Here is a 13648-nt window from a genome sequence, read left to right on the forward strand (position 1 = left end):
TTTTGGAAAAGGCCCAAAAAAACATATCTCTAATTGACACCCAGATAATCCGCCACTCTGCAAAGAAAAGAAGAGAGGAGTCTGGAAACAACAGTGTGGAGCTGTGATCCAGAGGAACTGTTGGAACAAGTTGGCCTCCTACCATGTCGGAAAAGAGGGAAAGCAATAGCAGAGGTGTAAGCATAGACCGAGGGTAAGTCTGAGGACAGGGGAATGGAGTATAGCCGATTTAAAAAGTTCAGGTCTGGGGGCGACATTTATTCTTGTTACAGACGTGTAAGCAGCCCGTATATGGATGATAAAAGCTTGTTTCAAGCAACCCCTTGCAACAACAAAAACAGGGAATTCAATCCTTAAAGGTGTCGTTGCTCTGTGTAAACTATAGCTGACCGATCTTGAGTGAATTTATGAGGACGAATGTGGCACAAGAAGCAGACACTGTTGCATCAGCAAGAAGGCCGGTCAACTTATTTTGCCCAACAGGTTTTAAAGCACACCACGGCTCAGAGGAGGGGGCTGAATATACCAATAAACTAGTCCGAGCTTGCTACTCAGGAGAGAGCTGAGCTATACTGTCAGCACACACTCAAGCTTGGAGCGCCACGGTTGTAATATTTTACTAACCTCTAACTGCTCCAGGAAGTAAAAAAAATAATTTCTCCTCTAATAAGGAACTATCGCTCGGAGAGAAACACTGTTATAAAAACCGAGAACGATCGTAAACGCCGTTCATAAAATCATAAAAGGGCAATCGACCCTCTTGAGCCCCACAACGAAACAGACCAGGGTATCTTGATTCCACGATGTTCGATGCTGACCCTGCAGTCACTCTCTCGCTCCCATTTCAAAGCTCCATTTTTCAATCTGGAGGGTGCTAAATGTGTGCCGGTTAAAGTGCTTCAGTGAGCCTTTGTTACAGCCATATTAGCCAGCGAAGAGCAGAGCAACAAGGCCCTTCAGTCTCCACTTCACTGCCCCTGCTTCATTAAAACCATAAATCTAGATGTCGAAAGAAAGGGTGATGGCCAGAGAATGTCTTCTGTCATCTGTATTAAAGATGTGCCGGTTTGGTCTCCAGCTCCGGTTATGTTATATACGAGCTGAGCCTTTAGAGTAACGGCTGTGATGGAAGCTCGCTCCTCTTCTCTCCGTTTGTCAGAGATGGCAGGAACAATGAATTTCCGACATCTGCAACATTTGCCAAGAGGGTTGAACAACCGGAGAACACAGAATAGTCTGCTAATATGTTCCAATGAATGTATAATATGATATATATATATATAAACCTACATTAACTGATTTAGGAAAACACAACATCGACATATTAGCGAGTATAGCTGTGGTGTTAGCAGCCAACAGTTGCCCATTGACAGACCTAGCTGACTCGGTTCAACATTAGCATTTCAAGTCCTGTTTCTGGCCACCTGGTGTTCAAAATTCACTCTCTTCTATGACCAATATTTGCCGTTTTGTTCTCCACCGACTTCTGAGGGAAACATCTGCCTCTTTAACGGCTAAATGCTCTACTAGTCTCTTAACTGCCGTTTGGTGTCGACCAGGTTGCTCATGCGGCTTTATGAGAGCTCAATGTCGCTTTGAACAATGGGGAGGCTGAATCTAAACCGTAAAGTCGCTGGCTCTTAAACCAAAACAATGAGCTGAAAGATGCTAAACGCTTCGTAGAGCTGAGAGGGGAACTGCAGAGTCAGCTAATAATTCACTTTGGGTTTGTCACCACAAGCGACTTTCACGTAAGACATAGTAATCTGGTCTATTGTTGATGTGGAAATACTGATTGGAGCAGCTTTAAAAAAAAATGAAATTGCGAAACTTAAACTATGACAACATTGTGGACAAATAAACAAAAAGCCAAATGTGGTGATTTTGTAATCTAGAGTGCCATGGGCATCACTGGCACCCTGGACTCTGCAGTGCGGCGTCATGCCAAAAAAAAGCATCGCTCTCCTGTCCCTGCTCTCCCCCCCCCCCCCCTCGCCAGGCTACATTTAAAGGCTTCAGGACAACCTGGCTGGCTGCTAATCGAAAATATGGTATGGGAAAATGACTGAGGCTCAACTAATCACACCGCCAATATCCATCACTGGGCAGGAGGGAGTCGTGAGAGATAAAGGGGGTGAAGGAGGAGGAAGGGGGGGGAGGTGCAGACAAAAAAAATGAAAAGGAGAGCTGGATGTAACAAGGGAGGTAATGAAGAGTGAGGAGAGAGGAGAGGAGAGGAATGAAAAAGAGTCCTAGTGGTAAACCCAGGGGATTCTGGACCGGGTGCAACATCTCGGCTCCGCTGATAGCTTTGTGATTGGGTGGTGTTGCTGATGAGAGTGATTCTCTGCCACAGTGGGTTACCCTCCGCCATGATGCTGATGGCATTGTGATTGTGTGGCGTTGCAGCCAACTGTGTGGCCATGCCACAGACTGTGATCATTCATCCCTGAATCCCAGGGGAACAAGAAGGTGCTTCCTAATCCTCGGCCGGCGTTCCTCCCCACCACATTTCTGTTGGATCCCAATTACAGGACTGGGTTTTACCCGCTTGGACACACCGGATACAACCTCGGCTGACTCCAGGATGAGTCCTGCAGATCTGACAAAAGGAGCCCTCGGGGGAAATTATCCGTCCCAGGAGTCGTATCTCTGTACGTTTGTGCGTCCATAAATGCAAAATGCAAGACAACACAGTCATTGACAAGAGTGGTCTCGGTGGCCAACGGCTATTAACTAAAAAAGGTAATTCATCTGTAACAGTGTTTGGGGAATCAGGCCCGGCGGAGAGCGAGAGTCTCTAAATAAGCAAGTGAAGGGCTGTGTTGTTTTGGGCAGTAGCTCTACTGGCCTACAGGTCTCCCACCCCAACCCTTCAATTAGCCAGACTGGAACACCTGGATCAGCAGTGACCTGCTGATCCAGGTGAGCCTAACTCTGCCTCGCTAATGGCCCCAATCAACTCTCTTACTGACACACACACACCTACCTTCCCATTATCCAACTACACATCGCTTATGCACAGCAGCACTTTAGACTTTAATATACACCTGTGTCCTCAGAATGCTATCTAGGACACTATTTAGAACAAACACTTATGAGATACCCTTACTTCTGGGCTTGCTATAAGTGGAATAATAACCAACTCCAAAAGCCGGTGGACAGGTGAAAGCCGGTGTTAAGAGTGTAGTCATTATGATAAAGATAGCTGCGGGAAAAAGGTGAGATCAGGCCACTCAGTAAAATACCTGACAAGGCCTAGCCTTTGGGCGAGGGCAGGCTTCAGGTAATCATACCTGCTCTGCACTCTTCATCAAGTCAGAGGGACGTGACGTCGCATAGCAGAGGTTCTTCAAACCAACACACGTCTGACTCATTTAGGAGGAATTACTGTGGCCGTTGTGCAATAGCGAAGGCAGCGCAGGTTGAAACCAGCTACGCAAAAGGAACCACATTCTTGCCCTCCACATTAATCCTTAATTAGAGCCGCTAAAAACAACAGATTTTTCTCATGTAAGTCCCGGAGGTGAGCATCATTTGGCGTTCACAGTTTTCCTCACCTTGCATTTGTAGAATTCCAATAAACGACGTGCCTTTTGGCCACGGCAGCGGAGATTAAGTTAAAGAAGAAAATCGTGGCTTTCCACGCAGGCAGCGCTCCCGGTGTCCCCATCCTGAGGCGCCGCGCGGGGGCCGCGGAGAGGCTCTGCACCGGCTGGGAGTGGCGTGCAAATCAGGTGAGGAGCTCGGTGGAAAAAGAAAGAAAACTTTCCCCAGCAGCTTCACCAACTCATCAACAAACGTCTAAGTCATGCGCAGCTGCAGTTTCGCATGATGATGCATTAAGGTAAACTGATTCAAGTCACTCAAAAAAAAACAGGTTAAATCACAGGCTGCAGAGTGGGAGGTGTGAACTTCCACAAGGAAGCGTTCTCCTTGAGAGTTTCTCCGAGTTGATCCGCATGGTGGTTATGAACTCTTGAGCTCTTTCTGAAAAGTAATAAAATATACCTAACCTGAGTGTAAAGGTCAGAGTTTCGAGTACGTAGTCAGGATATCAATTGGAAATGCCAGCTGGTTTGGCAGCAACAGGCTGAGCGGCGTGGAAAGGGCGGATCCGCTGAGCTGAGGGCGGTGCCGGGGAAACTTTGGACCAATCAGTGGACAAGGGTGTGGTGATACTGTGTGCAGTGCAGTGGTTAAATCCTTGAGAGGTGCGCCGACTGGTGTGGGGAGACAGTCTGTCACTGTTCCAGTTTTTCAGGGAAGCCTGGGACCCTCTGTCCTCTCCGCTCCCCCTTGACATGACTCCACCTGGAGCCGAATTCCTAAAACTTATTCTAACTTATGTCATGCAAGAAGCTCCAACACACAATTTAGATTCCTTGAGCAGCTGCAGGGTGTTTGCCCATAGGTACTCCTGCAGTGAGGTGCCTTTTGAGCAGCTGGTTCACAGATTTCAACAAGCACACTTCCTTCTTCTTTCTCTTCATTTATTTAGGTTATAGGCTAGTTGGGCTACTTTATATCTCCAAGTAAGACAACGTTGCATGGTAAAATGGTGCATTCAGGGACCCAACACACAAGATAATCAAACAGTTGGGAGCCACATCGCCCCTGTAACTATCTTCTGCAAGATCCACATTTAGGTCCACTGCACTTGGTTGTGTGTGTGTGTGTGTGTGTGTGTGTGTGTGTGTGTGTGTGTGTGTGTGTGTGTGTGTGTGTTAAGTATTAATTCTCTGGTTGTTGTCAGACGCCCCAGGGGAGGTTGTAGTGACGGTAATCACTACGCCTCCATGGGCGAAAGCCAGTGGTGGTCCTCTCTAATTATCTGATTCTCTTAAGTGTGTGTGTGTGCGCGAGATTACTATTGCTCCAGCACTATCACTCATCCGGACAACGTTACATTGGTAGCTTTGTGTTAATAGTTGCTGCAACTGCACGTTTGGCTATTTCCCTTCTGCAGGACGCCCCTTCCTTCTCGTGTTTTCTCTGTCTTTTATTCTGTGTGTGTGTGTGTGTGTGGTTCATAGTGTACATGTGCGTGTGGCACTAGGACTCATTAGCTCACTTCCTGGAGGTCCTGATCATTAATTTCCCATGATGCCTCAGTGCTCCTGTGTGGCTAATTTGTCCCTAGTGAGCAAGCGCTCCCTCGGCAAACGTGGAGCGGACCGCAGAGGAGTAACTTACTCCACAGGGGTCTCTCTCCCTCTCTCCCTCTCTCCTCTCTCCCTCTCTTCTCTCTCCCTCTTTTCTCTCTCTCGCTCCCTGATTGATCTACAGGACCAGACAGACCCTATAATTTTGCCAGAGGTTAATAGTACTTTGTGAAAATTCATTTCATTCTCCCTTTTTCTCACTGAAAAACTTTCTAACTTTCAATTTGGAATTGTCTTCAGAACATACAGTTTAAGTATTCAGTGGCCCTGCAGCTAATTCTTCTGTCTCCGTCTATAAATTGACCAGTTTTCCCCCCTTTACTCAGATTGGATTTGGAGAGAAAAGTGGTCTCATTTACCTCATGGGAGCACCAATTGAAATCTACAGTTATGATGCACTAAATTAAGAGCCGCGTTGATTGCAAAGCTGATGGATTTTTGCACACGTGCTAATGGCCGTTTTAACGAAACAAGCAGAAAAAGAAATCTGAGAACCAACTTTACAGCCTCTCTTCACCATCAAGCCATCTCTCTCTCTTCCTCCTCTTTAATATTTGTTTCAACTACTGTGTGTCTGCTATTCATCATTATCAGCACTCTTTCCAAAATATTTTTTCTTCAATCTCTATCCATCATCCTAATCTTCCCTCTCATTGATCTTCTCATTACTGGTCAAATATGTTTTCCCCCACATCTCCTGGCACAGTTTTATCTCTGCAACCATTTTCAGTCCTCAACCCCTATATCACTTGTTCATCAAATATTCCCATGAACATAATAACTATTTCTCTATTGCATTGGTTATCAATGATGTAATATGCAACAGTTACAGGTTTAATTAGAACTGTGTGGGTGTTTGATCAGATTTGATTGACAGCTTATCAATACAAGAATGTGACATTACATGTTTCCATCTGAACTCTTTCCACTTCAGACTTGTGAGAAACGCACAGACAAAAACACAAATACAGACATTTTTTTCTTGTGAAACAACCGCAACCGTTCTTTGGGTGTTTACGTAAGACCACATACCTCGAGACTCTGATTAAGGAAATGTGTTTTAAGGGCCTTTTAAAACCCACTCGGATCAAGCTAAAGATGATTCATGAATATGTCAACTTGTTATAGTTTTCTGCATATTTTCGGGGCCGTTTGTGTTCTGGAATCTGAGCAATGTTCAGCTGTTTTTTTTTGTTTTTTTTCCCCCATGTGCATACACAGATTCAGAAGGCGACAAACTAAAGAATAGACCCGAAACAAAAAGTGTATTAGTAAGGTGTTGGGCTCCCAAACCTCAATGATTTGAGGAATAAACACTCTTCTTCCAAAATATATTTCCTCAATCAGTGTTTGGTTGATGGAGAGCACAGTCCAACATGTGCGTTTTCAAATGGGTTGAGATCTGGTGACTGCAAAGGCCGTAGCATATGAATAATATATTTTCCCTTTAAGTACACTGTCTGGAAGCATGTGCATTGGGTGCCTCATTTAGCGAGGTTTGTCACCCATTTGTGTAACTGATTTTCCACGATATAATTACTTATTGTTTTATGACAAAGACATTTTCAGAATTCAAGGGGAATATTCCCTTAATAAGTCCCTTTTCCCTTCTCCAGCTGTTCCTCCTCTGTTGCTCTCCTCGCCATCACTGCCTCTCCTCTCTCTCTCTCTCTTTTATACAGTAGTGTCAGTAGCCTCTTAATCCTGTTATCTCCACATATACAGGCTGACACCAGGCCACTCGCCGGAGCTGTAATCAACTACCCTATACACACACACACACACACACACACACACACACACACACACACACACACACACACACACACACACACACACACACACACACACACACACACACACACACACACACACACACACACACACACACAGAGCGGTACTGGCCCCATTCTCCGTCTCCTCTGTAATCCCGCTATTTTTGGTCTGTTACTATTTTGATCGGCCATATGCCTGCATGTTTTATGCACATCTTGGCCTGTCTGTCACTCATCGTACGAGAACTATGCTTCCCATAAGATATCTTGTCCTCGCCTGTCACTCTTTCCCTTCCTCACTTTTACACTACTCCACATCCTCTTCTTCTTCTCTTTATATCCCTGCATTTCTGTCTGTGGTTCCCTGCAGCATTAATACTCCAGTTAATCAGAGAGTTGTTAATTTCTTTTATTTGGCTTAATAATCACCCAGGATTATTCAATCTTTTGAACTCACTCCCCCGACACAATCCCATACAAAAGAAGCCTTTTCACTACTTTCTCTTTTCCTTTTCTCTTTCTCATTTTTGTACTTTCCGAAGCTGTTTTTTCCCCCTCTGCCTTTCCTCTGCACGCCTACTACACTTATTTGCAACAGTGCCAATTTTATGGGGTCATCATTTTAGCTTTGTGTATTTTATATTCTCACCTTTTTCTTTTTGTGAAAGTACATGCGGTTCTTTTCTTGTGTGTACCTTCGCTCTTTTCCTCCCCTTCTCTCGCTGTGTCTCAGTTCCGTAATTACAGCTCTGGACTCAAGCGGTGATGGTAAATGCTTTTCTATTCCCCTCTCCCCATCACTCCCCCTCAATCTCCATCTTTCTCTTTTTCTCACCAAGCAAATTACATCTTGGTTACTATAGAGACGTGTTTATTGAATGCTTTTCGCCACACTTTCTTCCCCTTAGCCCCTTTGCCTCTCCTCCTCTCTTCTCTCCTCAGCTCCACCTATCTTTCTCTGTGTTTACAACTTTCTCACACTCCGGTGTATTGATGAACATCTGTGTCTTTTGCCTCCTTTCGTCTCCCTCTTTTGTTGTCTGTGGAGCCACTTCAACTTCGTTGGTGACTAATAGTTGCCATTTGTAAAGAAAAGAATTGAGTATGTCAGACGGATTTTCAATGCAATAGTTGGGGCTTTTGTGGTCGACATGTGCTACATGTAAGCAGATAAAGAAGGCCATGTCTTTTCTATGGCATGTGCTATCCATTACTATTGACTGTGTAAATGGCCCCTCACTGAATAGAGCACTCTGAGTTGTGAGCAATCCGATTGAGTCTCTTCCTTCTCCTTATCATCACAGGCACAATGTCCAATCTGCCTTTCTGTCTTACTCTATTGGCTTTTCTCTTTTTCTGTTTGTTCATCCTTCTTTCAAAGCTGCTGACTCTGTCTCTCCCCCCCCCCCCCCCCCCCCCCCCCCCCCCCCCCCTCTCTGTCTTTGATGGAGGTGGGAATCAAACTTTTTGGTACCGACTGAGACTGGCACATACGCAAAGCTATAGCTACACATGCTTGCAAAATGTCTCTCTTCAGCTTCTTCTTCAATCAGACAGTTACCTACTTAATGTGAGACAATTGTGTTTCCATTCAACAGTGAAGCGAAATTAAGCAATCTTTTGAAATGTCGCGGAAAAAAGAAAAGAAATGAGAATTAGGCAAGTTTCCAACGTGATACTTCAAAATACACACACAAATATATTTCTGGAAACACGGCTTATGCACCTTTTGCTGGAGAGGGGCCATCGTGGCAACAGATGACAATTATGAGATAATGGTCAATGCTGAATAGTGGAACAGTAGCGCTAGAGAAGAGGTGAAAAGTTGATGAAATGACTCAGTGATGTCAGTGTGCTAATATTAGTTAGAATTAGCCACCATATGCCAGACCAAGTGAAAAACATGCTGGTGTATTGAACTGAGCAAGAGTGCCTTTGAGTTGTTGTGAATTTGTAAGAGAGAGAATGTGTTATTTCTTCCATCAAAAGCTAAATACTCTCACTTTGAATCAGAATTTTGCCAATTTTGATCAACTATTAACATTCAGAATCAACTTTATTGCTCAAGAATGTCAGACATAAACATAATTTGAGTCTGGTTGTCAGAAGAGTACATACTATACAGATACAATAGTAAAATACAAATGGATGTACAACTAGTCAAAGACATAAAGCTTTAAACGTATGTGGCTATTGCATGCATGTTACTATTTTCATACATTATCATTCAACATAGAGCACCCAAATACAGGTTAAATTTGAACTGAAAAGTGTTTAATATACATTGGATTATGTGGGAAAATGCATTGTTGCAAAGTTGAAAAAGTCCTGCTTTTTCTGACCTCATAAAAAAAGTCAATATTTTGGAGATGCATTGTACGTTGATGATGTTGCTCCGGGCTGCAGCTCTGTTAATACTGTACTGTAGAAGCTGTTCACGAGTGCATGGCAGTGCAAAGATTGTTGGATGTAATAAGTTACTTAGACTTGATGTACAGAGGTGGTTTATCTATTTCTACTGATGGACAGAGTGTGTGCAGCGTCGCATAGTTGGAAAAGAACAGGTGTTACCAATAACCTTAACGATGGCTCAGTTCTGCTTCAGTGTCGAATGCAGTTCAGCCATCGTTAATGTGAGTATTTACACCTGTGCTTTTCCTACTCTGCATGTCAAAGTGTCTACTTAAAGCAAAATTATATTATGTTCATGTTTTTGCAGAGTGACTCTTTTATGTTAATATACTTTATGTGTGTATATACAGTGTATGTGTTGAGACATTTAAGATTTCTTTACTTGGGCTTTTGGGACTTTGTAGTAGAACATTTTTATATTCCTCAATATGAGGTATCAAAAAAGAAAAAGTGCCATCTCAGTACTAGTATCAAAGAATTCCCCAGTCTCTCCTGTCCTCCCCCCCCCCTCCCCTCTCACAGAATTATTGGATGATTAGTAGAGTCAGATGGAAGCAAGAGGAGGACACGCGGCCCGCTCTCCATATTCATCTGTCCTTCTGTTCCTTTTATTCACTCAGCCCCTCGCTGTGGTCTCTCTCTGCTCTCTGTCCACTTTCTCTCCGTCCTCTCTGCGTGCCAGCAGTGATCTCCCCCCCCCCCCCCCCCAAACATCTCCACAATTTATCCTCTCCTCTGCCTTTCCCCCACTGCACTGCATCTCCCTCCGCTCCTCCTCTCCATCCCAGATGGACATGAGTGAACCCTCTGTAGTAAAATTAACTTTGAGATGAACGAGGCTATGGCTGTTTGCGCATGCAGTTTGATATTCTGCCAAAAATTCAGTGAAGGTTATGTCTTGATCTATTTACTGCCAAGACACTCCACTTATATGTGACTTGCAACTTTCCCCAAGTATGCTCCGGTGTCTAAAAATGAACCATTCTTTTCGGTGCCAAAAACAAGATTTTCAGGAGTCAGCAGGGCAGTCTAGTGGTTAAAGTGACTGTCCCATCACAACACATCGAGGTTTGAACACCATCAAAGTGCCTTTGAGGAGAAATCCTCACCTGCTCAGTCATATTGCTCTGAATGAGATAAGAGAATACATGAATATCCATCTTTTTTTAGCAGCTGTGTGCTTTGACAGGAGGGCAACAACCTACAAGCCCTCAAAATTGTCACTGTGTGTGTTTTTATAAATGTTTGCTTTAGATACCAATATAGCAAAGCCGAGATGGTGACAGCGACACCTTTTGATGTAAAGTCATAATAGTACACTTCTACATTTAAGTGGATCCTTGTAATCGAGAGTTGGCAGATAAAAGTGTCGTAGAAACAAAACTCCATTTACGTTTTGTCTTTTTATAACTTCTGTGCAGTATATTCATTAATTTCTTGCTCTCGCGGTGCTCGCAGCTTTCTTCATTACGTGCACACATACGAGTGGTTTGTGTCTTTGTGTCTGTAATCTCTAGTCCGTGTGTTTTTGTGGGCAGCGATCTGATGGGGATTTGGCAGACATGCTTATGTGGTAGGAACTAAAAGCAAGTTAATTGTTCCCTGAGGAAACATTCAAACAGGCCGGACCACTTAGAATTATGGGCTGAAGATAAAAATGCAGATTCTTTTTTTTTCTTCCTTTTTCCCTGTCAATGACTTTTTTCCCCATCAACGATTTTTGCTGTGAGTTATTACTGCGGAATCAAGACACTAGCACTGTGTGTGTGTGTGTGTGTGTGTGTTTGTGTGTGACAGAGTGTGTGTTTGACAGAGAGAGAGGAAGACTTCTCTGTGTGTCATGAAAAACGCTTCTCTTCTGCTGTTCTTACGTCACAATGTTTGACAGGTTTGCAACGAATACGCGCAAACATTTAATTAAATGGGAACATGTTTTCCAATAATCCCACTTCATGCTTTGTAATTAACTCTGCATTCACTTTACCTTAATTGCTCTAAGAGGAGACGCATGCGATAAAAGAACAAACAATATGCAAAGACGCCCTAATTACCTTGATATTTACCTCCAAATGCAAAAACAGAAAACAAAATGAACAAGAGTGTTACGTTTCTGTAAACAGGTTTTGTACCTCCCACGTGTCGATACGGTGGCTGCTGGTTTGTGATTTGAATTATTAATTGCTAGTTATTGTCTTATTGCTGGAGGATGTGGACGCTCAGACTGTATCTGTCTGCTGTGGCGTTCCTCAGAAGATGGCTGAAAGTGATATCTTCTAATGATTGCCCTCTCATTCTCCCCTCGCTCCCTCTCCCTCGCTGTCTTTCAGTAAATGAGGGAAAGTGATATGGTTTCTCTAATGACCGGTGTGAATAATTGCCATCCAAATAAAGGCTCTGTTTGCTGCTTGAAATCTCCCAGTTTGTCTTTCACCATCCTTCCTCGTCCTCTCTGGCCCATTAGCAGATGAACACACTTCTCCAGCTTTGTCTCATTCTGTTGATTTCGCGCTCTACTTTCTATTATTATCACTGTGTATCTTATGGCCAGAGTGCTGTCCCTCTTTCATCGTTGATCTTCTGGTTGAATTTTTTATTTATTTTTTTGGTCCAATGCTCTACCTCAAACCAGATAGTCCATCTTTTATGTGCTTGTCAGTTTCCACATCCCCAGTCCATTACAGCTGTTTGGTGTGTGCGTGTATGTGTATTTTTTTTTCTTCTCCACAGATCAGAGAGGAGCTCAAATTGACATCCATTTCGCCTGCACGTTTAGCTTTTATATCCTCTGCCGGAGTGAACGGTGAGAGGAACCGGAAGACATGAAAGAGCAGGAGAGTGCTGGGGAGATAAAAGAAAAGCACTAGAAAAACCTCGCTGTCTGTCCGCACGTTTATTTTGTGCTTACTAAAGTTCTTCTCCTCGCACATTCTCTCTCCCTTCGTTCGGGTGAGGAGGAGCTGAGTTATTAAAACGCCAACCTTTCCAACAAGAGGCAATAAATCAAACTAAATATCCAGGGGAGAGAGAGTGAGAGAGAGAGGAGAGAGAGAGACAGAAAAGGAAAGGGAGAGAACATGGAAATGAAAAATAGGGAATGGATAAGTCTAGAAGGGGGATTTGATGAGCAGAAGGCTTGGGAAAGAGGGAGAGGAGACGCAATGAGAGAGCCGTATTATAAATTGATGTAGGGGATGAGAGGAGGAGAAGCGAGGAAAATAATGAGAGTCTCATCCGGCCGGTCCGTTGCCCTCGCCTCATCCACTTTGATTACAGACAGACAGGCCGGCCAATCAGGGTTAATTCACCATCACTGAAAATCAGTCAGTTAGTGAGCAAGTGATTTTCAAGGCAACCATAAATGTTTTCCACAGTTTGTGGCAAATATGACTTCAACTAAAGAAAAATGGAGTAATGAAGATAAAAGAGTGGGTGGATGGATGGATGTCAGGCCTTGCAGCGTGATGACGAACAGATGATCAGTGAGGAGCTGGATATGAAGGCTCAGCGTAGCACACTCACCATCTGGAGCAGGAAAATGATAGCCGACGAAAACGTAAAGCAGCTACATTAACCTCTGGAAGACAATCTTGGACGGTGGACACTGACAGACCTGGCAACCCAGAGAAAATGAAAGCTATGTCCCCAATCCATGCACTGATGGAATATATGGACTATATATCAATCTTTATTCTGTTTTACCAGTTAGTTTATCTGAAATCAACTTCTCAAAAGAAACCAAAGTGTTTTTACAAAGATGTATTACTTTTTCATTGTTTCTTTTATAAGATCATTCTGAAGCTGTCTCACCACTAACTGTAATTTGTTTTAAAGTTTTGCAGCTGTGACCAGCTCTTCTTCCTTTGCACTGTCAAGAGCACATTCAGAAATCTGGCATTTTTCAGCTTAATTACTTTTTTGCGGGTATGTAATTTTGTCACTTGGCATGTGTGAACATATACCTGCTTAGAATTAGTAGATATTATGGACTTGGAACTTGGCTTTATTGTTTCAGTTTTGCCAACGACAAAAGGTAGATAAAGGTAGGTGGATGCATAAAGACAAGAGAGACAACTTCTTTAGTAAAATAAAACAAAGAGTTTATCACAATCGCAAACCAAACCCAAATTCAACATTTAGTTGGGAAAGAAGTGACTTAGTCAAAGAATAAGTCAAATATGTCAGGACATCCTGAAGGACAACCAGCAGGAAAACATCTGCCTCCTTCTTTCTAACTACCATTAAGTTCAGTTAAAGAACATAGATATATCTCATCCTATCACAGATATTCTTATATTA

The 13648-nt window shown here is 43.4% G+C and overlaps 1 protein-coding gene across 2 annotated transcripts in view; it reads right to left on the reverse strand.

Moving 5' to 3' along the window:
• efna4 (ephrin A4) overlaps positions 1–4047 on the reverse strand; it is a 32185-nt gene extending 28138 nt beyond the window's left edge. For both annotated transcript variants that reach the window (XM_079165069.1, XM_079165068.1), the window contains exon 1: positions 3561–4047. In XM_079165069.1, the coding sequence (XP_079021195.1) occupies positions 3561–3673 (113 nt within the window). In that variant the 5' untranslated portion in view covers positions 3674–4047. The remainder of the gene's footprint in view (positions 1–3560) is intronic.
• Between the last annotated feature and the right edge of the window lie 9601 nt (positions 4048–13648).

The sequence above is a fragment of the Pholis gunnellus genome (genome assembly GCF_910591455.1).
Source record: "Pholis gunnellus genome assembly, chromosome: 8".
NCBI lineage: Eukaryota > Metazoa > Chordata > Actinopteri > Perciformes > Pholidae > Pholis > Pholis gunnellus.